The following is a 26274-nucleotide window of genomic DNA, read 5'->3' as shown; positions in this document are numbered from 1 at the left end:
GGGATGGGCATGCGTTCCTTTTCTTCTGTCCTTCACTTGCATGGCTGTCCACGATGTCGGATTTGCCGCGTCCTGTGCAGCGGAAGAGGAAGCGTGATTCCACCCTGCAGGCAGTCGACCTTTTGAATGGCCTCATGGGTAATGTGCAGAATACTCCGTCCCGGGCGAATCGTCCCGGTCCCGCCACCCCGTATCCCACGCGTCGGTCCACGTATTCTGGTGGAGGAGATTCTGCAGACGGGGTCGATGAATTTGGTCCAGTCCCCCAGACTGTCCCATCGAAGCCAAATCACGCCCACGAAATTGAAGTGGTCACCCCCCGTCGGTCATTAGAGTTCTCGGAACCCGTGCCTGGTGGATCCACTCAGTATGAAAGCGATCGAACGGTGCAGCCTCCTGGAAGCCCGGAATCTGGGGACAAGTCTGACGACCAATCAGCTGAGTCAGGAGAAAAGCAGTCTCCAGAGAAGGCAGAAGATGGTTCCGAGGATGACACTCCAGTGATTTCGCCGAATACAAGTAGTAAGACTCCAGTCGAAGACTCTTTAGGACGCGACACTGAACATGTTGATGAGCGCGATGATATCTCGTCCAAAAGTGATGAAGAGATGCTTAATGGCGAAGATCTGGCATCAGAAGTGGAGCTCTTCTCGAACAATGACGAGGATCCTCAGCCACCCCTTTCCCGGCCTAGTTCATCTCCATCCTCCAGCCAGGAGACTCCTGGTCGTAAACCCGAGACACCACCTGTCAGCGACATAGCTGCTGGGCCAATGCCAACCGAATTAAATGAAGATACTAGTAGCGAACAGGGGAGAGATGCACCTCCACAGCCGGCCGGTAGGCGAGACTCAGGCCGCAGTGATGCTTCATCAACAAAGCGACTACCCACAATCGCGGTTGAGATAACTACAACAAAGCCTTCATCACCCAGATCGTTATCGACAGGTGGTCACCAAGTCGATGGGCTTTCGAGAGCTGGGAATAAGCAAATACCAGATTCTACTACCAGATCTACACAGGACGAAGACCCGCCATACCAACCCTCCGAAGCATCCTCATCATCCGTGCCTTCTCCTGAGCCTACCTCATCTGAGAATGACGTGAGGCATCATTCTACGGAAGCAAGTCCGCAAATCCCAGACCACTTGCGGCAACCCATGACACGAAAGCACTCAACTACAAGCTCACAGGGCACGGCCAAAGACAAGGAAATGCCGCCGGGACGCCAACCGTCCGGTGCTCGTCAGCAGGCCAGCTCCCGGGTTGTTAAAGAGAGTCCAACCGAGGGCTCCCAGCGCTCCCATAATGCAAATCACCGTGGAGGACGACACGCTACAGAATCTGCTTCCCAAGGAAGGTCTGTCAGTTCGCAAGGTGCCCCAATCCGAACTGCCACGCCGGACGAACCTACCCAAGCCAACCCTGATGAGCGGAGGCACGGCCCGGAACGCCTGGAGGATAGTGCGTGGTTCAAGGAGGCCTCTGAGCTTGACGGCCAGGGCTCTAATTGGCGAAGGTTGATTCAGAACATGAAACCTCGGAAGATCGCTTCCAACAACGAAACAGCTGACTTTGGTTTCGAGTCTCTCAAGCGGGATTTGGATTTCTTAATCCACGTCCAGACAGATATTATCGAGAACTTGGCATTGGACACCGGACCGTCGGAGTATGATCTGCGTAATTACAGCGCCACACTTAACAGGATCGACAAGCAAGGACGCCGTCGCCTGGAAGAGGCCTACACCCTCTCGACAGAAGGAAATGAGGAGCAAGGCGGAGCACTGGTGGAAGTTTTTGATGTCCAGATTATCTCGCTCATGGTGCGACTGGTTCTCGTTTGCTTCCAGGCCTACCACGTGGATCATCGACTCTTCCCGGAGGCATCCCGTCATCTCCAACATGCCATGAAAGTACTGCTTCAGCGCTGCGATCAGATTAACGCGCTCATCCGAGGACGTTATGTGGCGTGCCGGGCCGTCAGCCCGGGGTTACGCCTGCCCTTGCGGCGGCTCCTCGAATCGTTAGACAAGGGACGGCTGAAAAAGCGCCACGCACGTGAAGATGCGGCGGCTGACACGCCGGCGCCGCGGGAAGATCAATCAAAGCCTCCGAAAGTGACAAACCAGGAACGGCCTTGGACGGATGAAGAGAGATCTGCTCTTGAGGAGGGGTTGCAACTATACCAGGGTAAGTTCTCCTGCTCGATGGGGGGGGTGGGGGGGTGGAAGAGTCACGAACCGGTAGGCTCATTAGACGCATCTAGGCCCGGACCGCTACTATCAGATCTGTCGATTCTACCGCGACGGCATCGGCCAACGTGGGATGAAGGAGGTGCGCAAAGAAAGTGCAAAATTATACTACCGCCGTCTCCCGAAAATCCGGGAGGAGGTGAAGGCGGAAGAGGGACGACGGAAATGGTGGTGGTTGCTGAAGGTGGTGCAGGTGGAGTGATCTGGTGATGCAAGTATATTTATTTATGTCGACTGCCATAACTAATGAGGGTGTTTGTTTTTGAGCGCCGTCGTGTCATATACCCTGTCTGCCACTTTTTTAGTCCTAGTTTGAGCGATGACTGCCAGGGTACTCGGATTGCAGTGAAATTGGATATGATTGTCATACTACGTGGCGGATCGGAACCATGGAACCAGTCACTGGGCATTGTTTATTCTACCGAGTTGTTTAGGGGGGCAACACGCGGAACCCCCCAGCAATGTCAACATGTCAACCATGGGATCAACCCAGCTGGGAGACGCCAACCGTGGCCAGCCGGAGTAGTAGGTAGCTAGTAGTAGTTAGTCATAAAGGGGAAGGGCAGTAGTCTGAACGCGAGACGGACTGGGGATGGTGAATCGATAGACCGGAGATAGTGAGTGGGAATAACAATAAACTACGTTGACCTCCTGACGGACTGACCGCCCTCCACTCCCTGCCTGAGGCCATCTATTCTTCTCCTTCGACTTTCCCGCCCAAAAATTGAAACTAAACCACGCTGTAGTTAACTTCCTGAGGAACTTAACTTTCTACTCCCTTTTCTCCTCTCTCCCTCTTCTTTCCCTTCCCCTCTCCATCCATCCATCTTTCTTCTTGTTCCTCTTTACTCTCTTACTCCTCTTGTATTTGTTTCCCTCTTGCTTCTTTTTGTGTTTCTTCTTGTCTACTTACTTTTATAATTCTATAATCCCTCTCCCCCGCGAACCCCCTTTTTTAATCCCGCCGGTTCCTGGTGAGTGACTTGAAACTGACCCCCCCAACTGTTTGGATCTGCACCTCTCCTCCGGGGTCCGTCCCAGCAAGAACCATGCCACCGTGCCTCTTCACTTTCCCCCTCACACCCACTCCTCTCGTCGGCCACCCCCAAAGCTGCCTACACTTATCCTCTGCATCATCCTCTGCCATTGATCCTCCCAAGCTTCCCGGTGTTGCGTGACCTTTCTCCGTTCCGCGGTGGTTTGCGGAGTTGCCAGAAAAAAAAGGAGACCCGCTTCGGCTATTCCGTCGCAGCTTCCCTCCCTCCCCCGGGGCCAACTTTCAAGAGTGCTTCTTTTCCTCCCCAAGAGGACCTGTGGACTTCTTCTTCTTGCCCCCTTTATTCTTTTCCCGTTGCTCTTTTTCTTGTATTATTGCAATATCTATTGTTCTGGCACCGACAGTTCCCCGCCCCTCCTCCATCTTAGGGATCTTGCATACGCCTTTACTTCTGCCCGTCGGATCAGCTAACGTGGACCCTCGCAATTCGTTAGACTGCCTCATTAAGTTTTGACCAACGCCGAACGCTGCGAACCTTCCCCCCTCCGACACACCAATCTCAGACGAACTCCTGCTCCATAGTATGGCGTCCATGGAGGATCCTGTCACCCCAGTCGTGCCTGCGGAGGTGGAGCCGGAGATCGCGCCTCCGGCCACTCCGGTCGATTCAACCATCCTCTCGGGCAGCGAGGAGCCGGTCACGAGCCCCGATGTCTCCAAGGACAAGGAGAACGTCAAGGCCTCTCCCGTCAAGAAGAGTCCCTCCTCCACGACTAGCACCCGGCGTCCCCTGTCGGGAACAACCACCACCACTCGGCGTCCCACCTCCATGTCCGGTCCTTCTAAAACCACCACTTCTTCTACGACACGCTCCGCCGCGACCAACGGCAGCACTCTGAATAAGCCCCCGACCCGGCCGGCGACCACCACCACCGTGCGCAAGCCCCTGAGCACCACCACCACCACCACAGCCGGCCATCGGTCCCGCGCCTCGGTCAGCAGTTCTGCAGACGAAAAGTCCCACCGGTCGGTGGCCAGCTCCGGAGATGAGAAACGTGGTATCTCCAGCACCGCGGCCAAGCGCATGTCGCTGGCTGGTACTCCAGCCACGAGAGCACCCGCCAAGTCCACCACCTCCACTCTGGACCGGCGTTCCAGCATTGCGGGCTCGACCACGGCAGAGAAGAGAACGTCTACCACGCGCCCTAGCACGGCCTCCACGGTGCGGCCCCTGACCAAGCCGGCGACCACCACCTCGACTTCCCGTCCGACCACTTCCTCCTCCGCCACGACTCGCACCACTACCAGGCCTACTTCCACGGTGACGAGACCGGTGACAACTGCCTCGAAGCGGCTGAGCACTGTCACTAAGAGCGCCGACGAAGACTCGGAGAAGTTGCAGTCGCTTCAGATCAAGCTGGCGGAGAGCGAGGCCACGGTGACCAGCCTCAAGGCGGATCTGGATGCGGTCAACCTCAAACTGACTGAGCTGTCTCTCGCCCCCAACGATTCCTCCGAGAATGTCGACGAGGCAACCAAGGCGCTCCGTGAGCAGCATACTGCCGAAATCGAACAGTTGACCGCGGTCCACCAGGAGCAGCTGCAGGCGTTGCGTGTCCAGCTGGAGGAAGTCGAGGCGAAGCACAAGGAGCTGGAGGAGAAGTCGGTCCAGGAGTTGGATGACGCCGCCAAGTCCGCGGCGGCGCAGGGGGATGACCAGACTGCTGCGGCCCTGGAGGAACTGAAGCAGTCGCACCAAGCCCAACTGGAAGCGCTGGAGAAGGATCTGGCCGAGCAGAAGGCCGCAGCGGCCGGATATGCCGAGCAAGTCGATACCTTGAAGGCCGAGCTCGAGCTCCAGAAGGGCCAGCTGACGGAGGCTAGTGCCAACCTGGACAAGACCCTGGCGAAACTGGAAGACCTCCAGCGTGAGCTCAATGGACGGGACCAGGTGGTCGAGAATCTGCACATGGAAATGGACCGATTGGACCAGGCCAAGCAGCAGGAAATCCGGGCGGCCGAGGAGGCTGCCAAGCATGCCATTTTAGCCCTGGAGGACAAGGTGACATCGCTTGAAAGCCAGCTTGCCGCCGCCGGTTCTGCTTCCAGCGAAGGCAATGAAGAGACAGCCGCCCGTCTGGCCGAGAAAGACCAGGAAATCGCCGATCTCAAGGACGCGTTGGACAAGGCACATGTGGAACTTGAACAGGGTCGCCAGGACGCCGAGGCCCAGATCACCGAGAAGATCAAGGAGCTGGAGGCCGCGCATGAGGCTGCCGTTGCTCAGCTCAAGGCCGAACATGAGGAGGCTCTGGCTGTCGCTGTGGAGGGCAAGGTTGGTGACAAGGTGAAGGAGCTCGAAGCTGCTCATGAGGCTGCCATGTCGGAGCTCAAAGCAACCCACGAACAAGCGCTCTCTGCGGCCGCGGATAGTGGATTGGGCGACAAGATCAAGGAGTTGGAAGGCGCCCACGAGGCCGCCATCGCTCAGCTGAAGGCTGAACACGAACAGGCCCTGGCTGCGACTATCGAGGGCAAGGTTGGCGAGAAGCAGAAGGAGCTTGAAGCAGCCCATGAGGCCACCATTGCCGAGCTCAAGGCTAGTCACGAACAGGCCCTTTCTGCCGCCTCTGACAGTGGACTGGGCGACAAGGTCAAGGAGTTGGAGGGCGCCCATGAGGCTGCCATCGCCCAGCTGAAGGCTGAACACGAGCAGGCTTTGGCTGCGACTATCGAGAAGCAGAAGGAACTTGAAGCAGCCCATGAGGCCACGATTGCCGAGCTCAAGGCTAGTCACGAACAGGCTCTTTCTGTCGCCGCTGAGAGTGGTCTTGGTGACAAGGTCAAGGAGCTCGAAGCCTCTCACGAGGCCGCAATTGCCCAGCTGAAGGCTACTCATGAGGAGGCGCTGGCTGCTGCAGCGGCAGCTCACGCGCAGGAACTTGCCGCTGCCAAGGAGGCCGCCGAGTCCGCTGGCACCTCTCACTCCCAGCAACTCGAGGAACTCCGTGCCAAGCTCGAAGCGGCCGAGTCTGCTGCTGCCGAGGACAAGGAGGAGTTAATCGCCGAGCTTGATGCCGCTCACCAGGCGGAGGTCCAGGCTCTGCACCAGAGACTGGAGGCTACCGAACAAAGCCTCGCCGAGGCCCGCCAAGCTCTGGAAAACGGCAACAGCTCTGCTCAGGACGTTGCCATCCAGGAGATCGAGTCGCTGAAAGAGAAGGTCGGTGCTCTGGAGTCTCAGCTCTCCACCGGACAGGGCGAGATCAAGTCTCTGCAAGACGAGATTCAGAGCAAGCAAGGGCAAGCGGAGGCGCTGCAGCAGAGCCTGGATGCCTTCGAGGACAAGACCAAGGCCAAGGACGCGGAGCAGGAAAGCCAACTCAAGTCCTTGGAGGAGAAGGCCGCTATGGCCGGCCGGGAGCTAGAGGAGAAGGTCAAGGAAGCCGCTGTGGTTGCCGAGCAGCACGCACAGGCGCTCGAGACCCTCAAGGCTGAGCACGCGGTCGCGCTCGAGGATGTCAAGTCTAATGCCAGCGGTTCCCACGAGCAGGCACTTGGCGAGCTGCAGGCCAAGTACGAGGCGTCCATGACCACCCTTCGCGACCTGGAGTCCAAGCACGCTGAGCACGTCGAGTCTCTGGAGGCCGAGCTCCGATCCGCCCTTCAGCGCCATGCTCAGGAGATCGCGGAGCAGACCGAGACCCGTGCCAAGGAAATCGCCGAACTGCAGCAGCAGCATGAAGAGGCCAAGGCCCAGTTCCAGGCTGAACTACAATCCCTCCAGACGTCTCGGTCCGCTGAAACCGATGCCGAGCACAGCAAGGCCATCGAACACCTCCTGACCATTCAGGATGAGAAGCTTTCTAGCCTCCGGGCTGATCTGGAGGCCACCAATCAGGCCAAGATCGAGGAGCTTCAGAAGACTCACGACGCTGCCCTTGCGGAGGTCCACGCCCAGCTGGCCGAAGCCCACGCCGCCGCTCAAGATGTTTCGGTGCTTGAGAGTTTGAAACTGACCATTGCTGATCTCGAGAAGAAGCTGAACGAGGCGGAGCAGTCTGCTGCTGAGAACAAGGAACTCGCTGGCAAGCACAACGCCGATCTCTCGTCGATCCTTACCGAAAAGAACGAATTGGAGCAGCAACACCAGGCCGTGAGCCGCCGCGTGACGGAACTCGAGCAGTCCCTTGCTGCTTCGGAGAGCGCCAAATCGGAACTGGAAGCTGTCCTGCAACAGCTTGCCGCGTCCAAGGACGAACTGTCCCAGCTGAAGAGCCAGCACGAGACTTTGTCTGGCGAACTTCAAGCGTGCAAGACGGAAAACCGGGCCATGGAAGAGAAACTGGAGCAAGGTGAGCGCGACCTGAACAGCCAGATTGACAAGAACATGTCTCTCCTCAACCAGCTGGGCGAGGTGGACTCGTCGATTGCGGCCAACCGCAAGCGGGTGCGCGAGCTGGAGGCCGAAGTGGCGGCATTGAAGGCCGACAAGGATACGCAGGGTGGATCGGTTGGACTGGAGGGTAGCCGCTGGGCGGGCGCGAAGGAGGAGGCCGCGGAAGGTGAGGATCTTGGCTCATCCATCCAGGGAACGGTGGGACTGCCCCGTTTAACTTCGTCCACTACTACAGGACTTCCCCCTTTTCATCCCTTTACCTGACAACGGCCCGTTCCCTAACCCGGCATGGTTATACTGACTGGCATGGTTTTTGGTAGATGGCAAGCATTCAGGAGCAGCTTAAGCACATCCGGACGTCCAACGATGACTGGTATGACGAACACCGACGGTAAGAGCGCCTCCAAAGCCCGTAGCGTGCTTCGTGACCCCGGCTTACTGACTATTTGTCTCAGAATCCTAGGCGAACTGGCGGAAATGTCGCGCCGGGCCACGCCTAACCCACCCAGTCAGTCGACGACGCCGCAGCCGGAGAAGGCGAATAGTGCGTCGGAGCAGGGTGCGGATGAGGGATCCTCGTAAAATGTTGCATGACCAGTGGGGAGGCTATAATGAGAGGGGACGAAGATTTCCTTTGTCGCAGCATTTTTCCTTTGTTGTATTGGCATAGGCTGTATGTAATAAGATGCTCGGGATACCCCTGTGTGCGCGTTTCTTGTGATTGCAACCGACGGGTGCATCGACATCCCTTGCGGCCATTTCTGGGGATCCCATTGGGCTAGCGACGTTGCACGAATTTATTGATTGATTCTTTGTCTTATGCAGTGCAGCCTGGAAGAAGTCTAATTGTAGTCGGGGATGGCCGCTTTGCTCATTCGGCGGCGCATGCGCGTCCAGCCCATGCGGAGTGCAGCCCACCACGCATGTCGCTGCTGCTGCTGCTGCTGCTGATCATCCTCGTGGTGCTCCTGTTTGCCATGAGGATGCTGTCTCGCCGTTCGACGCGACTGTTCATATCGAGCTGGGGTGAGAATCCTCGCGGGCGGAGATACCCGCAGCGGTACATCTTCCCCATTGCTGCCACTATCCTGCTCATCACCATCCTCCTCATCCGATTCCCGTAACCAATGTAGAATTTCCCTGTGATCATCATTGCACGAAATCGCCCTCTCTCCTTCTCCCTTTGTCTCCTCTCCTCCCTTTGCCTCCTTCCCCTTCATATCCTTCACATTCCCTCCCTCTTCTCTCTCTTCCTCTACCTTCTTCCTCGTAAACCCCCTCTCACTCTTCGCGTTACTCACAATCTCCCTCTCCAATTGACCATGACCATGATTATGATTCTGATCCTCCTGATACAAATGACTCTCCTCCGTCAACCCCGCCGTAAACGCCTCGCAGTACTCCGCATACGAAGAAGTGAGTTGTTCTTGAGAAACAGTAGGTGGAGGGATATGCAATGATGATGCTGATGATGAGTATGTTGATGATGATGATGATGATGATGAAGATTTCTCTAGGGTTTTTGATCGTGGGGATAAGTTGAAGAGTGTACTGAAGTTGAGACTTATGGGGGAGAGGGGGGAGAGGGGGGAGCGGCTGCGGATTTTGTTTGTTTTTGTTGGTGATGTTGGGGGTGAGGTTTGGGGTGTTATTGGGTTTGTAGTGATTCTTGTAGATGTAGTTGTAGTTGTAGTTGTAACTGTGTTGGTGGGTGGTTGGGTAGATGATGGGGCTGTAGGTGTGTTTGTGTTTGTGGTTGTGAGTAGTGGAGAAATGTTAGATGTAGGGGTAATAGTCCTGGTCTTGGTTTTGGATCGTGAGGATCTTCGCGGGAGGGTTACGCGTCGGTATAGACGGCTGCTTGTGCTTGTATTTGTGCTTGTTGTATTTGTTGTTGTGGTGGTGGTGATAGGTTTCGGGGTAGGTCTGCGAGTTGGTTTTGGTCGTGGGGATGGACGGTGGGAAGAGGTTGAGAAGGTGAGCCAGCGGCGGAGGGTGGTTGTTTTATGAGTGTTTGTGTTGGTGTTGGTATTAGTGGGATTCTCATCTCCAGCTTGACAGGCAAAAGTAACAGTAGCCATTGTGATAGAGTCAATAGTATTGATTGATTGAATGAATGAGAGAATAGCTATGTGCTATGTGCTATGTTGAGTGGATGAAGTCAAAGAAAAAGAGGAGATATCAAGGGATAGAGAAGAAGAAAGAAAGAAAGATCATATGGTAGTCAGTTTAGAAGTCAACCAGTCAGCCACCAAGCAAACAAAGCAACCAAGTAGTCAAACATTAAGGATCATCAAGGATCCGATCCCTTTTTCCACCCCGTGAGATGAGCCTAAATTAAGCAGCGCAGCAGGACGCCTCCACAGTATTCCAAGTGGCTAGCTAGGATACTAGGAGTAATGTGAGTCTAGACTGGGTTGATCTCCCGGCAGGGATGGATTAAGAGATGCCTAAACCAAGGGAAACCGGGCAAGATAATAGAAAAAAGTAGCACCACCTTGCTTCTATCCGGCTTCGATCCGGCCAATGGTAGGGACTGGCATGCTGCAATTTGTCTTGGATTCATCCCGCCCCCTCTCACCCTCCCCTCCTTTATGGGGGTGTGCATGTGCAGGCATAGCATGCATGGTTAATACTTCTCACATGCAGATGCGTCAACGGTGTCTGTGCCGTGGATGGAGGTGGGACTGGCGCTGCGTTTGTGCCACGGCGGCATATCCACCGGCATACTGTAGGATCGCGTGGCGGGTGGTGGTGATACAGTGTTGTAGTGCGAAGATAAAACTAGGTTGTCCATGTAAGACAAACGGGTGAAAACGAAGCATCAAGGGTATTCAATTTACAGGATATCTATTGCTATGTCACTTGTATCTTGCATAGTATACATGACCAATGAAATTATTCGGACACGCCATCACGTCCCAATCCCCAGCGACCCACCTCACGCATGGCTTCATCGCCGCCTTCAACCAGTCGGCCATCGGCATTGGCGGGATGGGCGCTGCCCAGCACGCCCGCCACACAATTCCAGCCGTTGCGCCCACCGCCCCAGCGCAGCACTTCATTCTTGTACCGCTCACCGGCCCGTCGATCTACTGCCGCCTTGCCCTGCTGGAACACGTCCTCCCACAGCTTGTTGGCGATCGCCCGGTCGAAGATGTAGCTGTAGTAGGTGGCGCCGTAGCCGTGCAGGTGGCCGAAGAAGCCCTGCCAGGAGGTCGGGGGCTTGGTATCGGTCGGATCGGGGAGGGTGCAGTGCTCGGCAGAGACCCGGTGGAAGACGGCAGTACTGTCGATGGAAGCGGCCTGGCCGGCAGGGAGAGAGTGGTATGCCTGGTCGACCAGCGCCATCAGGATCTGCGACTCGTTTTCCATCGCGCCGTAGATCGAGCCGTGAGCCGTGCGGTCCTTCTCCATGTGCTGCATCATGCTCTCCGACAGCGGAGCGTCCGTCTCCCAGTGACGGGCGTACAGAGCCAGCACTTCGGGGGCGGTGGCAAACCGTTCCATCAGCACCGACGGCAGCTCGGCAAAGTCGGTCGCGCATCGCGTTCCGGAGATGGATTGCAGCCGCGTCTGTCCTAGGATAGAGTGCAGTGCGTGGCCCATTTCGTGGAACAGGGTCCGCACACTGTGCTCGCTCAGCAGGGACGGGCGGCCCGTCCCTGTCGCAGGCGGCTCGGGGAAGTCGCACACCAGCGCGATCGTGGGCAGCTGGCGGAGCGTCTTGGCGTCCCGGTCAACGGCCGTCGCCATGCCATCGTTGGGATGAGCGGAGGCATCCATCGTGGTGGCGCACTCGGCCACCTCCTCCGCGGAGATCTCACGGGCACACCGCAGCGTGTAGTGGGCCGGGTTCGGGTGCTTGTTGGGGCGGGAGAACAGATCGCAGTAGATGACAGCAATGTGGCGGTCCGCCTCGTCCACCACGTCCAATCGGCGCACATCCGAGTTCCAGGTCTCTCCGGCGGCCGTTTCCTGGGGCACCAGCCGGACACCGTAGAGCCGGTCGAATAGCCGAGACAGTCCCTGCATGACCGTGCCCAGGGAGAAGAACTCGGGCACCGCGCTGAGCTCCCGCGACCGGCGCGACTGTGAATACTGCAGCACCCGTTGGTGGACATAGTAGGCGTGGTCCCACGGTTGCAACCGGCCAGAGGATCCCTTCATGCTCTGCAGCTGCGCCAGCTCTTCTTGCACGTAGGGCCGGTTACTGCCCACCAGCGAGGTCAGAAAGTTGGACACCGCCTCCGGAGTCTTGGCCATCTTGTCGCTCAGAGTCATGTGAGCGAAGCTCTCGTAGCCAGAGAGTTGAGCCAGCTCGGCGCGCTTGGCTAGCAGCTGCTCGAGCCGCTGGATCTGGCGGGTGCTGGAGGTGCGTGTAGCCAAGTAGACCTCCCGCCGCACGCCCTCGTCGTGGACCGACCGCAGCGCCAGGCGCGGGATCAAGCCCATGCTGGGCACGGAGGCCGTCCGGTTCCACCGCTTGATCTGCTGCACGAGGATGGGGTCGAGGCCGCGCAGGCTGTTGGCACTCACGGTCACGTGCGACTTGGCCGGCTCGGCCGCGTTGACAAAGGTATTGCCCAGTTGGCTGATATCATTGGATAGGTTGACGAAACGCTGTCGCGCATGCGGGGGCATGTGAATGGCCGAGTTGGAAAAGTCCTTGATGAGGATCTGGGCGACGATCTTCTCCTCGTCGGACCAACGGGCCGTAACCTCGGGATTCGCGGCGGCCTTCTTCAGCTGGTCGTTGAGGCCGGTGGTGGTGTTGAGCACGTTCATGTACTCGAACATGAGGGCGTACGCCTGCGTCGCGGCCTCCTGCACGCGCGGATCGGGATGGATGACTCGGATAAAGTCCGACAGGTCGATGACTCGACAGAGCAAGTCGCTGAGGCGATCGAGATCGCGGGCCATACTCCGGTAATCCTCCAGCGTTGTACCGGCCAGCACCTTGGCCACGATGGCCTGGCACTTCTGCAGGGTGGTGGTCGCGAAGACGCGGAAACCATCGGGAGTAGTCAGGTACTGATTCTGGACCAGACCGGTAGGTTTGAGGTGGGCGGCACTGCGCTGGCTGAATTCGCGCCAGAACGGCTGCGAGTCGAAGACGCGGCGTAGGGTGTCGTCATCGGACTTCTTTTGGGCATCGTTCTTGGTCGGAAGGTAATCGTAGGCTGTGCGATGGGTCGCCGGCGAGGCGGCAGTCTCGAGCGAGCGACGGGCCTGCAGCAGACAGGTCCTGCAAGTCCACGGCCGACGCCGGAGTGGGAGCAGCAGAGGAGCTCCCATGATGGCGTTCAGGGGGAGGCAGCGGGAAAGGAAGTCGACATGGAGATTAGACCATCACCGATAATAAGAGAACAACATTAAACCACACCAGATGGTGAGGATTAAAAGGAAGAGTGACGGGGGTGGGAAGTAAAAAAGAGGGAGGGAGAGAGAGCGGACGATGACGGAGGCTCGAGCCGCAAAGCCGCCAAACTCACGAAAAAAAAGGCTTGGCGGCCGACCTCAGGCCGTCATTCCATCTTGAACCTCCAACTTAGCCTCTCTCTCTTCCACCTCCCTCCCTCACTTCTTCCCTCCATTGGCCTCCCCCCATCATGTCTTTCCGGCCAATGCTGAAGCAGGTAATTTGGTCACTTCCTGTTTCTTCCGTCTGCACTGTGACATCCCCGCTAACTCCCTCCAGCGGGCTGTGGCCCCCATCGCGGCCACTCTTCTGGCTGGCGGTATCGCCCTCTATCCCCGGCAAACGGCTTTTGCTGAGGAGCCTCGCGATGCTGTACGTATTCGGATATGGCCTGATTCCTCTGTACGACTATCCTCCTAACTTAAGGTCGCGTCCAGAAAAAACCCATCTACGATGACTTCCCGACCGAGATCCCGGCCGTCTCCAAGCCCGTCGTCGCTCCGGCCCCGACCACCACCACCCCGGCCGCTCCGGTGTCCACGCTCTTCTCCTCTCCGTCTTCCCCTACTCCCACCGACATCCTGACCGCTCAGGTGCGTCAGGCCCGTCTCTTCCTCTACGAGAACTCCCTGGCCGTCGAGACCAAGTTCAACAACTTCCTGTCGCGTGCCCTGCACATTGAGAACGCCTTCACCAACACCGTCGCCTCGCTGGCCCCGTCGCCCGAGTCCGGCGAACGCCTGCTCCCCGGCGGAGTCTACGTCGTTGTGGCCGCCATGGCCGGTTCCATCGTGTCGCGGAACCGTGGTATCCTGCTGCGCACGGCGTCCCCGCTGGCCTTCGGTACCGTGGCTGCCTGGACCCTGCTGCCCGTGACCATGCGCAACGTGTCGGACCTGGTCTGGGAGTACGAGAAGCGGGTGCCGGCGGTGGCGGACACGCATCTGCAGGTGCGCGAGAAGGCCGAGCACCTGTGGTACACGGGGATTGCGCACAGCGGCATGGCGCGGGCCATGATGGAGGAGAAGATCGGTGATGTGCGGAAGAAGTTGGAGGAGGTGGTGAGCAAGGGACACTAAAGTAGCCACTGGGCCAGTGTTTTTTAGAATGGGTTGATCTAGTTCTTGCATATGTACTTTAAGTAGACGAATGAGCGTTTACTCTGCTATCTGGTGTTAGTAAAGTAGAACATGCACTATATTATCGTTCCTATTATTTAAATGAACACGAGTACTGCTTGTGTGGCATTTAACTACGAGTATCAAATTCAATTACTACGAGTCGTTATTAGTTTCACAATAGTAACAATAATGCCAAGAGAATGCCAATAGTAGTATATGGATCGACATAATATATTTTAACACTACTATCATTGACATACTATAACATCACTCATAACCCATCATTCATCACCTCATACTATCCATTATAATTACCACCCTCATGCACACCCATCCACCCCGAACCACCTTTTTTAGAATCTCCAAGGCCCCTCTCCACCACCTTCAGTCTTACCTAGACAGACTCCGTTCTACTACTCTCCTCCACCTCCTTCTTACTATCCATGCCCACCTCCCCTCTCCCTTCACTCTTCCCCTGTCTAGTAACCACCAGCAACCCACACCTAGAGATGAAACAACATTAGCCAGTCCACTCAGTCACCCACCAAACATCCTCCCAAATCCAACAGGTATAAACTTACACAATGATCATCCCCAACCACCCAACCCACCCCAACACCAACCCAGCCACAGCCCTCCCATCATCTCGATAAACCAACCTCTTCTCCCCTCCAACCCCCTCATCTAAATAAACAGTAACATGCGGGCCCACGTCCCCAAAGGAGACCTTTCTCGTAGCCAGGATGATAGTGTACGCGAGGAGACTTGTCGTGAGGAGGAGGGTTGCGAGGGATGTGAGGAGGGTTTTTTGGATCCATTTGATTCCTATTATTCTTGGGAATAGGAAGGTAGTGGTGATTAAGGTGACTGAGGTGAGGATCGTCGTGAATATATGGTAGGAGGTTGTTGCGAGGATTCCGGTGTCGTGGATGATGGCTTTGGGGACGAGGGATGTTGCGGTGTGGGCGAGGTGGAGGTAGGTGGTTAAAGTGTAGGTTGTTAGGGAGAAGGAGGCGAGGAAGAGGAGGGTCACTGTGATGGTGGTAATGGTAATTGGGAGGTGGTTATTGGACATCGTGACGGTGGATGTGGATGTGTGTGTGGGTTGATGAATGGGTATGGTTGGGTGTGATTGAGGGGGTTATGGTTGTGGGATGATGGGCTGATATTTATCTACGATATTTTGGTATAAATGGGAGGGGAAGGTGGTGCTATGCGATATTGTAGGTTGTTAGTGATGGTTCAGGGTCTTGACAGGCGTCTGGACTCTTCTTGCACTGTTGAGCATAGACAAGTGACTAGTATGTTTTGAGGGGGAGTTTGCGAGCTTCTCGGATGTTCGTGCGTGTGATTGGCCAGCAACCGTCTAATGGTATAATGCCGGGCCGTGGAGAAGATAAACTTGGTGGGTTACTGCTGTCTTATCGGTCTTTTCTTCTTCATGTTTGTTGATTATTCACGTACTGTGTAGATACGAGCAAAATGGTTGGTTGTCACGATATCACGCAGGCACCCACCGCAACTGCACCTCTCGTAGCTCCCTCACCTGCAGCGTCAACTTTGGTACCGAATCCTCCATCTGCTGCAGCAGTCTTCCTTCCTGCATTGGCTCGCACCGCGTGTGTCGGAATAGGGTTGCCATGGCCCCGACAAACTCCACCTCCGACATCTTCAAGCCCGGACATATCCTGGGTCCTGCCGACCATGGAATGAACGTGCCCTTCGCCGGGGTCACTATTTGACCGGCGTCGTCGATCCACCGCGTGGGCCGGAACTCATCGACGTCCGGTCCCCAGACGTTCGGGTCCCTGTGGATGCTCTGCTGCGAGACAAACACGTCCATCGGGGGTGTTAGCACATGCGTGCCGTCGGCATCGGCGATCTGCTGCGTCGTGGCCACACAGCGTGTGGAGTGGAGGACAGGTGTGTAAAGTCGGAGGGTTTCAAACTGACAGGGTTAGCAATTGTTCTTACTGACTGTATAAGCATCACATACCATGACAGCCAACACCCGCGGGCATTGAGAGAACGTTTCGTACCCCCACGACGAAACATCCGCGTCCAGCCGAGCCACCTCTTCCCGCAACCAGTCCTGCCACTCTGGATACTGCGCTAGCAGCATCACAGCGTATCCCATTGTGTTGGCAGTAGTGTCGAAGCCAGCTGCGGTAAACACAAACAGATTGCCGCTAATCTCTGCGTCAGACAGGAACAGCTTCGCAGAACTCTCCGCTCCATGTTCCGCATATCGCACCAGCATATCTAGCAAATTGTGGCGCTTCTTAGGTACCTCACTCGGTTTAGCGTTTCGCTCCTCGTCCAGAATTTCCTTGATATACTGTGGCACTTTCATCATTTGCTGACCCAGTCGACGCACCGACTCGGGCATAAAAGGCATCAATTTCAACGAGTTTGGAATCAACACCGCCTCCACGAACCGGTCGGTAACCATAGCAATCGTCTTAAAGTATGAGACTCTTGCGCCCTGCCAGTCCTGTCCGAGGGTTTCGACAAAATCAGGCGACCATGGTTGGTTCTGCCCGTAGCCAGCTTGACCAAGGACATTGATGGCGATGCTGCGAAGTCCGGTCAAGGTCTCCCCGCCGGGATGCTGCAGGAGATACTCTCGCATAGCACGCGCCTGGCGACAGGACTCTTCCCACACCTCACCCATGATGGCCTCGTTGAGTTGCGGGGCGATGATACGCCTCTGGCGGGTCCAGTCTTCACCGTTGGATTGGACTAAGGTTGGTCCGAAGAAGCCCATAAACTTCGCTACGACATCGGGCTGGTTGAAGTCTTTGCGTCGCTGCAGAACCGTTGCGCCGACGGTTGGGTCCGCTATCCTGGATGGGGTCAGAAAGATGGCAGATTGAATGTATGTGGGCTGATGGACTCACCACAATGAGCACTCATCAGGCGAGACTATGGCAAAGATCTTTCCATATCGACGATGCATGGCATTCTTGTGGCGAAATTCCCACCCGTGGATGTGGATATCAAGATGTTCAAAGAGCCATGTGGGAAGGTAGCGTTTCAGCTGCACTTGAAACGTCGGGCCTACGATCTGCCAGAGCGAATGGCGAGTGAACACGGGAGTCACGACTAGGGGATATCCGCTGCGACGACCGATGATGTAGTAGCGGACAAAGGAGAGAAGTTTGTAGAGGAGATAGATGCCGGTCAGGATGGCCAAGGCGGCGCGCAGGCTGATCTCCACCATTGCCGATCGGGCTGACAACGCAGGGAGCTGCAGAGGAGGGATAATGCTAGTGAGACACAACGATGGTTCTAAGAGTGTCAGCGCAATTCTGTGGCAGATTAGTCGCGAGGATGACAGCTGTGCTACTACTTATATGGATGAATCAGAGGCTGAGCGTGTCAGCGCTAAGCTGGTGGGAATCCTGGCGTGGTTCCTGATGGGTCAGATCATACTTAGTTTATGGGTGTTTCCATGGAGCGAAGGTCTTGTCCAGATCTCTCTCTCTCTCTTTTAGAGGCACCCCATCACCGGCTTATACACCATAAGCCAGAATCCACGGAGTAGATTGTGTGAAGGTGAGAGTACTCCTAGTAGTAGTAGTCGTAGTGGTGGTAGTGACTTGGGAAATAGTAGAGAGATATTGTAGCTGTGGAGAAGCCAATTGGGGTGGGCCTTACTATTGGGCCGGTTCCGCGATCGGGTTATCCACCTCGACCAGTGTGGCACTACTCTTAATCTCTTAGTTAATTTGAGCACTTCTACTAACTTACATCCCCTACGATCCTCTATCGACAAAAGGAGTGGAATCAAATGAGAATTAATTTGTTCTCGACTACGAATGCCACCATGAAAGCTAAGATGGGCTGCGATTGGGCATCGGACTGGCGCCAACAGCACCGCCTCCCTCCATCCTTCATCCTCCCCCACCACAGCCTTGCCCGTGTTGCTGGCTCGTCTTCATCCAACCTTCGCTGATCCTGCATCCTTTTCATCTCTGCTAAAGTGGTATATGTATCCCACTTATCTCGCAGTTCAGGTCCACGATGACCACCGCTCTCACCAAAGCCGCGAGACTGAAACCCGAGGTTCGACTGGGACAAGCCATCTCCGAATTTCAGGCCGACTGCTCATCGCTGGAAAAGGCTACCCTGCGATCATACCAGGCAGCTGGAATCCCACCCAATGTTCGCGATGTGATGCAGTTGACGGCCGAGATCAACCGATCGGCTGGCCTGCAAGGACGATGTTTCGGATCGCGGCTAACGAACATTCTTCAAGCAGTGCAGGAGTTCGCTGCGCTTGGGGACATCGTCTTGGGTGCTTCGCAGAGCCTCCTGGCCTGTGGAATCTGGGCGTTGGTACGGATGTCACTTCTGGTAAGTATGCTGCAGCATATATGTCAGTCTGTGGCAGCCTCTGATGAGGCCTCCAGTCTATCGTCAAGTACTCGACCTACTTTGAACAGCTATCGGCCATGCTCATGGCCGTGGGCCGCTCTGCACCTCGCTATCAACTAATGGGCGCTGTCTATCCTAAGTCACAGCGGCTCCGAGCGTCAATGTTGGAATACTTCATCACCGTTGTGCAGCTGTGCCATCATGTCGCAAAGTTGAGTCGGAAGACAGCCTTCGGCCAGTGGGCTTCTAGCTTGACGCCTTCCCTGAAAGGCTACCAATCTGACCTCGAACTCTGGGCCAACGCCATCAAGGAAGAGGTGAACTTACTCATGGTTCAGCAACTATCGCTGGAGGCCGAGGATAATTCGTGGTTTAGGTCTCAGGTTACTAAACGATTCGAGTCTCAATCCCACGCGAGAAGACTTAGAGCGCGCCAGCGCGTACTGGATGCTTGCTCTACGTACGACTACGAACAGGACTGGAAGCGGATTCGCAAGCTCGGTACTACCACTCTCTTGGAGACCTCAGCGGTGTATAAGAACTGGAAAGCTCAACAAGGCCCAGGCACACATCGATCGCTTACACTCGTATGTACAGGCAAGCTAGGATCCGGAAAGTCCGTGATTCTGGCCAACATGGTGGATGACCTCAATTTACATGTGACGAAGCAGACAGTGGTGGCATACTTCTTCTGTCAACATGATTCAACGCAGAGCTTAACCCCGAAAACTGTAATTGGGTCTCTAGCACGACAGCTGCTGCAATCGGAAAACGATATCGACTTCGCCTGCGATGTCCTGGGAGACAGGCATTCTCTCGAGGTTGACGACATCATATATCTACTAAAGAAGATACTACCGGCGCACTTCGAGGCCTTCTTCGTACTAGATGGCTTGATGCATTGCGATGCAGAAGCGCGGCAAGTCATCTTGGCATCTTTACATGAAGTCCAACGTTTGGTCAAGTTCTCATTGTGCGTATCTATAAGGCCGGAGCCGGCGGACTCTCTGCAAGAACTAAAACAGCTTTCGAACCAGCGGATTCTTCCTGTGGAAAACAACAAACCCGACATCGATGCTTATATAGACGCCGAATTGGAGAGATGTCTTCAATCCGGAAAACTTGTGATAAATGACCCTGCCCTGATTCTCGAGATTCAGGATAGCCTCTCTCACGGAGCTCAGGGCATGTTCCTGTGGGCGGCTCTGCAGATAGAAGCCCTGTGTCTTAAGAGAACAGACGCAGATATGCGAAAGGCAATTGCCAATTTGCCCCAGGACCTCTCAGCGCTATACACTACGATACTGCAAAAGTCTAGCCTCTCCGGCGCCACATATCAATCCAAGATCTTGGATCTGGTTACTGTCGCATGCAGGCCACTGTCCACAGAGGAAATGAGAGAAGCCCTCAGTGTCGTTCCTTGGAAGACGTCGTGGGACCCTACGAGGAGACTAAATGACATACATGCAACATTAGCCTGCTGTGGGAGTCTGCTTACTGTAGATGAAGAAAGTTCAACTATTCGAATGGTGCACCATAGTGTGAGAACGTTCTTATGCGACCACCGTGAAGAACGTTGCGATGTGATCCGTGCACATCAAACCATGGCAATGATTATTGCAACCTATCTGAGCTACGAGATTTTCTTCAAGCAATTGTCAACTGTCAAGGCACCCAAAATCAGCTCCAGCTCGGTGACAATGGCGGTAGTCAATTCAACAGTTCCCGCTCGTTCCCAATCCCAAAGCTTTGCATTGAAGCTGCTGAGACTGAAGAAGAGCAAGGATACGGACGTTGGGTACAGTCTAATGCAATGCCTGCAAGCCTCCAGGCCGCGTGACATCGTGCCCTGGGCCCTTTACCAATATGCAGTGGCATGGTGGCAGGAGCATATTTGGTATCTTGACCTCAATACGCCGAACCTACACAAGCTCTTGATCAACATATTAGACGCTCATGATCATGACAAACCGGACTCATTTGGCCAGACGCCGTTATCACATGCCTGTCGGTGGGGAAATCTAGCTCTCGTGAATTGGCTGCTCGCCCGTGGTGCTCGCCATACCGACGACCTTTCCGGATATTCACCGCTACTGTGGGCCATTAATGGAAGACATATAGCTGTTATTGACTCCCTGTTGGCAAGTGAGGCTGCGGATCCGAATGTGGTAGGCCCGTCAGGAAAAACACCTCTCGAGTCTGCACTATTTATGAGAGATGTCGAGCTGACCAAATGCTTTCTTGATTGTGACCGGGTAAATCGGAATCTTTATGATTCCGACGGCTATACCCCCCTTATAGCCGCCACGCTCCTCAACTTCGTGGAAGCGATTCCGATGTTTTTGTCGGGCTGGTACACGAATATCTTTTCTGTGGCTCCTTCCGGAGACTCGGCCCTTCACCTCGCCGCCGCCAACAAGGGCCACGCGAAGATTTTCCATCTTCTCCTCGAAAAAGCGCGGTTAGAGGAGAAGGGCTCTTATGGGCTATTGATGGTTAACGAAAACGGGGAGACGCCATTATGGCTAGCAGCCGCTAATGGGCACCTGGAGGTTGTCCAGTCGGTTTGCCAAGATCATGGTTTTGACCTGGACGTGCCTAACGCTCGTGGGGAAACGCCATTTTGGATTGCAGCCTCGAACGGCTACACAGAGGTTGTCAGATATCTTGAAAGCTCGGGTCGTGTGAACATCAATCATATAGACACATCTGGTCGTTCGGCATTGTGGGCAGCGGTATCCAACGGCCACGAAGACGTAGTTCAAGCCATGATTACCATGAAGGGTTTAGACCCGAACGTCAGCGGAGTCGGAGCGAGCACCCCATTGGAAGCAGCCATTCACCTTGGCAAAGACAGCATAGTCAGGTTAGTGATTGGACATGCAGAAACAGACGTCGACCGGCAAGCCCAGGATGGCACGACGCCTCTGCAGCTAGCAGCCGAAAAAGGATACGAGGAGATTGTGGCAATACTCGTCTCTACCCGTCGGATCCTTCATAATCGGAGGGGTCATCAAGGTGTAACACCAGTCTGGACAGCTGCGAAATATGGCCACAGTGGCGTTGTCACGGTTCTGGCTAACACGGAAGGGGTCAATCTGAACTGTCCAGGCATGTATGATAGTACAGCGCTCTGGGTAGCGGCATCCGAAGGGCACGTAGAAACAGTCCAGATCCTGATCTCCACTGGTCAAGTCAATATCAATAGCAATGGTCAGAACGGCACAACACCACTATGGGCCGCTGCAGTGAATGGCCATACTGAGGTTGTCAATCTCCTCGCAAGCACTGCTTGGGTCGAAACAGACCTTCCAGACCATGCAGGATATACACCCCTCTGGAGAGCTGCATCGAACGGCCACCGTCGCGTTGTCCAGGCTCTGATAAGCACTGGCCGCGTTGATCTCAATAGCGGAGATGCCAATGGCACAACACCCTTGTGGGCAGCCGCTGAGAATGGACATGATGATGTTGTCAGAACCTTGATCGACGCTGGCGCGGATGTTAATTGTACCTACCTTACTTACTATAATCGCGGACAGCAGACCCCTCTGTGGGTAGCCTCCTGCAATGGGCACGCAAGAGTTGTGGAGATACTGGTAGCATGCCCTGGCATCGACCTCGATCACCGCGATAGTGATGGGTACACTCCGCTGGGGATTGCGGCGAGGATGGGCCGTGCGAGTATCGTTTCCATTCTGGCCAATATTCGAGGGGTGAAAAAATTCCAGGTGGATAAGAATCAACAAAGCGCCTTGGAGCTCGCACAGCATTACGGCCATGAAGATGTGGTCAAGGTGCTTCAGGAATATTAACCACACATAACCGTTGGCCTAACGCCTGAGTCTGCTTGAGCGCATTCTCTGGTATGTTTCCCGCAAAGCCTTGGATCCACTAGGTTCTACATGGCCAATCTGGAGTACTACCAGTAGGCTACTGTAGCTAGATGAGTTTATCAGATGCCAGGATATGAGTAATCCGTCCTCATTCTGTTACCGTCCAACTACACATTGATCTAGTCGACCTGCCTTCCATCAAAAGGAGCAGTGGAGAATGAAAACGTGGGGGAAGGGCGGGGCGTGATGTTGGATTCATCTTCAGCTCAGCCACCAGCGCCTACCTATGCAGACCATGTGATGTGTCTTACGGAATGCAGTATAGAGAATGCTTGTGATGCACTCAGCAACATATAATGAGTCATCTGGCAACTGTCACACAACGTGGTTCCTTGTCGCTCCTTACCTACCATGGAAAGCTGCACGATCGTCGATGGTTGTAGTTGCGTGGCTGTCGGAGGAAGGCAGCAAGGAACACAAACCCATGCATTCCGGCGCATTGCATAGTAGGCTTGATGATATACAACACCGAGTTGACGTCTTTCCTTCTAGCGAATGGTGGAATCTGTCTAGAGACAAAATATATAAACTGTGGCATCCCCATCTCTGCCATTGACCTTCACTACTTTACTATTACCCAAGCCAGACCCAAGCCAGACCCAAGACCGACTACCTTGGCCGACGCGATTGACCGCTATTGCTCTGCACACATCAACGATGAAATTCATACTTCTTTCCTCGATACTACTGGCTCTGTCAGGCCCAGCCAGCCGAGGACTCTTCGTCTGGTGGAGCCAGCTTGAATCCATCCGAGGGCACTCTCGCCAATAGGGCCAACTTGAACATAATCGGGCTTCCAGATGGCACCAATTGCAGTTCGTATTCCTCAGGTTACATTGTTGCTTTCCCTCCTAATGAAACAGCGCAGATGGACGACCGTATACACGGAATGACCTGACGCTTGCGGCAAATGCTGCCCTAGAGCATAGAAATGCACCTATTGGTTAACAAATCTCGACATAATTCTTATAACGCCCCGTAAAGGCTAACGAGTACAATCAGGGCCTAACCAGTATCCACATCGTTACGTCAACATGAACTTTCCACCCTGCGACGCTACAAAGCTGCAGGGTTTCCCACTGATCAGGAGTGTGGCCTATAATGGGATAATAAACCCTGGACTGGACAGAATTATTGTCCAATTTGTTGGCAATGACGTTCGGTATGTATAAGTGTCTCTACCCTTTCCTGGAAATGGAGTCTGATGGTGACATTGTCTTAGATACTGCCATTCGATCTTTCACAGGACCAATGGTGATTTCCAGGCTTGCACCAGATGATGGGTTATTGCCTGCCCCATCAAATGTGGCAATGGAGGGAGAGATCGTCATATTTTGTCTTTTCTTACTGGGTTCTTGTGGTCTCACTGCAGCAGAGACAATTTTCTCAATGCCAGAGACGCCACACGAGTCCGAGTAGGGTCGTAAAGCCAAACAATCAACATCGCAGTGTATGTGCACACCTTTTTCAGCTCGTATACCATATTTAGACGCCGCCCGAGTAAGGATTTCCCTTAATCTCATAGCCATCAATGGTAGAAAATCCAAAACTTCACAAATTGATTCAAGAATCTCAGCTGGGCGATATTTCGCCCTTGAGAATCTACATCTCTGCAATGCATTGACTCCACAACTGTCAAGGTTTCATCAGCTAGCCACATTCTGACCTATTGTGGGGGGCAACGTCAGATTATGACGAAAAAGGGACGTCTGGCACAACATATACGTAGTGCTGCATGACTGCCGATATGCAAGGAAGCTTGCTGCTGAAGGATGTCTCTCGGATTTCGCCGTTCGATAGCATATAGATAGATACCTACAAAGGCGGCTACAGATAGCTGTTTGTGGAGGGTTTTTGAAGATCTTGTCCAGACATGGCACACACGCCTTGTCCCATTTACCCCCGCATACTTTTTCTCAGATTATTGGTTCAGAAACTGTCCCAGCATTCCTTAGCTTGTCTGAATAAGTTGACAGGATGGTATGTTATAGGGCGGAGAAAGAAGTCCGGAGTGTCCACACACCAAGTGTGGAACCCCGAGAGCAGATCAATATACTTGTGATCAGGTCCTCTGCTGTAGCGGAAGGGAGGTTACACAGATATTTTGCTAGGGATGGATGGAGGGTGGAATGAAGGACAATTAATTCAACAGGCCCTTGCCACTGGAAAGGGATATTGCCTGTGCCACTTCAGTACGTAAGTTGCATTTTGGATATTGGCAGACTCAGAGACAGCTTCCAGCTTATCATGGGGATCTTCCTTAGATCCATCTAATGGATCACACCATGACTTGCGGATGTATAGCAAGACCACTCAATGGTATATAGATCTTCAGAATTCTCCTACCGTTATAAGATTGACATGTTGCATGGGAATAACATCATTGATATATCACGGAGCCTCTTCTCTCATGCTGCAGGATATTCAGTGATTTAGATCGAGCGCCAAGTCAAGCATAACGTGGAGTAAGAAGGTTACGGAGCTTCACCATGAACCCAGTCCACCAATACCTTTACGTGCTAGTATTCACTACACGATAGAGCTTGTTTAGGTCATCATAACAACGGAACTTCGTGGCTACTGTACACAGTTGATCTCTGGACCCTGAACTATTCAGCAGCCGCTGGCGCCGGACTGCCGGAGCTCGGCGGTGACCGCACGCCAGCCTTCGGCGGAGGCGGCAGCGGCGTTCCTCTGCGGGACGGCGCAAAGTCCTGCTCTTTGCTCTTCTGCTCGCCCTCCGCAAAGTAGTCGTCAAACGACACTGCAGCAGTTGACCCAGTATGACGCGTCTTATGCCGCCGACCCGCGGACGAATGACTAGCTGGTGACGCCGCCAGATTCCTCGGAGGCCCCGACAACGGCGGAGGGGAGGTCATATTAGCCGGGACGAGAAAGTGTCCAGATGGCGCAGGCCCCTGACCTAGAGCTTCCACGACTGGCGCGGATGAGCCATCGTCCCGCGTCTCAAAGACCACCTCACCCGGACCTTCCACTTCCTCACCCAGACCGACCGGCAACCGGTGTAGTGCTCCGAATCCCAATTCTGCCCCTAGAGCTCCTTCACCTCCCCAGCCCCGTGTGGGCACCAGCTCAACCTCGCGCACCACGTCAAACTCGCTGTTGTATACCCATAGGACTAGTGTGCGGTTCAGGTGGTCTTCGACGAGCTCCCCAAGCGCTGATTCACCCCGTAATGTCCCGCTCGGAGTACCGATAATGTAGTCGGAGTGTGGGAGGAGACCTGCGCGGTAGGCGGGACTGAGCGGAGAGGGGATGGAGAGGACGTGCCAGATATTTTGGGTGGAGGAGAGGGGGGCTAGTTGGAGTGCGAGGTTCAGAGTCGGGTTGGATGCGGGGACAGGGATGGAGACGGTGTGTGTTTTTTGGCCCTACACAATGAAATTAGGAGATTATATTATATATGAGGTTATTCGGATGTGTTTGTACTTTGGCACTCCAGACTTCAAAGGTCACGCTGGATCCGGCGCAGTTGCGCACTTCCGTAGCAAAGAGGTTGGGATCGGGGTCCTCCTGATAGCCAGTCAGTCCAGCCCGCGCATATGCAAAGCTCTGGCTGAAAGGTGATATCCACTCACTATTAACCGTCCATTAATCCCGACAATGAAATCGAACCACGGCTCCAAGGGGAGCTCCGCATCCTTGTTGCGGAGGACCTGGAACCCAAAGGAGTTGTCGCTGGTGTTTTGAGCCCGCGCATGCGGAGTAGGCTCAGTTTCCAAGCCGATAAACCGATTCAGAGCCCCGAACATGTCTGCGGCGAGGAAGGGCGAATATGTTTGTGGG

General features: G+C 54.7%; 8 protein-coding genes across 8 annotated transcripts; 3 read left to right on the top strand and 5 right to left on the bottom strand.

The window, feature by feature from the left end:
* Window positions 1-53: 53 nt before the first annotated feature.
* On the top strand, window positions 54-2454 carry ASPBRDRAFT_50754 (uncharacterized protein; the record flags this gene model as incomplete). The annotated part of the gene is made up of 2 exons (XM_067626603.1): window positions 54-2190; window positions 2267-2454. 2 exons carry the CDS (start codon window positions 54-56, stop codon window positions 2452-2454), a joined length of 2325 nt encoding a protein of 774 aa, XP_067485182.1.
* A 1378-nt stretch (window positions 2455-3832) lies between these two features.
* On the top strand, window positions 3833-8230 carry ASPBRDRAFT_50753 (M protein repeat protein; the record flags this gene model as incomplete). Its single annotated transcript, XM_067626602.1, has 4 exons — window positions 3833-5848; window positions 6038-7846; window positions 7969-8039; window positions 8104-8230. 4 exons carry the CDS (start codon window positions 3833-3835, stop codon window positions 8228-8230), a joined length of 4023 nt encoding a protein of 1340 aa, XP_067485181.1.
* On the bottom strand, window positions 8103-9824 carry ASPBRDRAFT_37166 (uncharacterized protein). The gene has a single exon (XM_067623669.1). The coding sequence runs from the start codon at window positions 9727-9729 to the stop codon at window positions 8491-8493; it is 1239 nt and encodes a 412-aa protein (XP_067485180.1). The 5' UTR covers window positions 9730-9824; the 3' UTR covers window positions 8103-8490.
* A 535-nt stretch (window positions 9825-10359) lies between these two features.
* ASPBRDRAFT_252415 (mitochondrial intermediate peptidase) lies at window positions 10360-13297 on the bottom strand. Its single transcript, XM_067622154.1, has 2 exons — window positions 10709-13297; window positions 10360-10588 (listed from the first exon to the last, which is right to left on the bottom strand). The coding sequence occupies exons 1-2, from the start codon at window positions 12944-12946 to the stop codon at window positions 10547-10549; spliced, it is 2280 nt and encodes a 759-aa protein (XP_067485179.1). The 5' UTR covers window positions 12947-13297; the 3' UTR covers window positions 10360-10546.
* On the top strand, window positions 13261-14149 carry ASPBRDRAFT_25545 (MICOS complex subunit MIC26/MIC27; the record flags this gene model as incomplete). Its single annotated transcript, XM_067622187.1, has 3 exons — window positions 13261-13287; window positions 13350-13442; window positions 13508-14149. The coding sequence occupies 3 exons, from the start codon at window positions 13261-13263 to the stop codon at window positions 14147-14149; spliced, it is 762 nt and encodes a 253-aa protein (XP_067485178.1).
* Window positions 14150-14585: 436 nt separating this feature from the next.
* On the bottom strand, window positions 14586-15266 carry ASPBRDRAFT_25544 (uncharacterized protein; the record flags this gene model as incomplete). The annotated part of the gene is made up of 2 exons (XM_067622186.1): window positions 14586-14694; window positions 14773-15266. The coding sequence occupies 2 exons, from the start codon at window positions 15264-15266 to the stop codon at window positions 14586-14588; spliced, it is 603 nt and encodes a 200-aa protein (XP_067485177.1).
* Window positions 15267-15692: 426 nt separating this feature from the next.
* On the bottom strand, window positions 15693-17414 carry ASPBRDRAFT_114882 (cytochrome P450; the record flags this gene model as incomplete). Its single annotated transcript, XM_067616853.1, has 3 exons — window positions 15693-16139; window positions 16188-17037; window positions 17092-17414. 3 exons carry the CDS (start codon window positions 17412-17414, stop codon window positions 15693-15695), a joined length of 1620 nt encoding a protein of 539 aa, XP_067485176.1.
* A 7662-nt stretch (window positions 17415-25076) lies between these two features.
* On the bottom strand, window positions 25077-26240 carry ASPBRDRAFT_113897 (putative Golgi reassembly stacking protein; the record flags this gene model as incomplete). Its single annotated transcript, XM_067616772.1, has 3 exons — window positions 25077-25859; window positions 25918-26001; window positions 26067-26240. 3 exons carry the CDS (start codon window positions 26238-26240, stop codon window positions 25077-25079), a joined length of 1041 nt encoding a protein of 346 aa, XP_067485175.1.
* Between the last annotated feature and the right edge of the window lie 34 nt (window positions 26241-26274).

The sequence above is a fragment of the Aspergillus brasiliensis genome (genome assembly GCF_001889945.1).
Source record: "Aspergillus brasiliensis CBS 101740 unplaced genomic scaffold ASPBRscaffold_1, whole genome shotgun sequence".
NCBI lineage: Eukaryota > Fungi > Ascomycota > Eurotiomycetes > Eurotiales > Aspergillaceae > Aspergillus > Aspergillus brasiliensis.
Note: the sequence above shows the minus strand (reverse complement) of the source record. Positions and strands in the feature narration are given on the sequence as shown.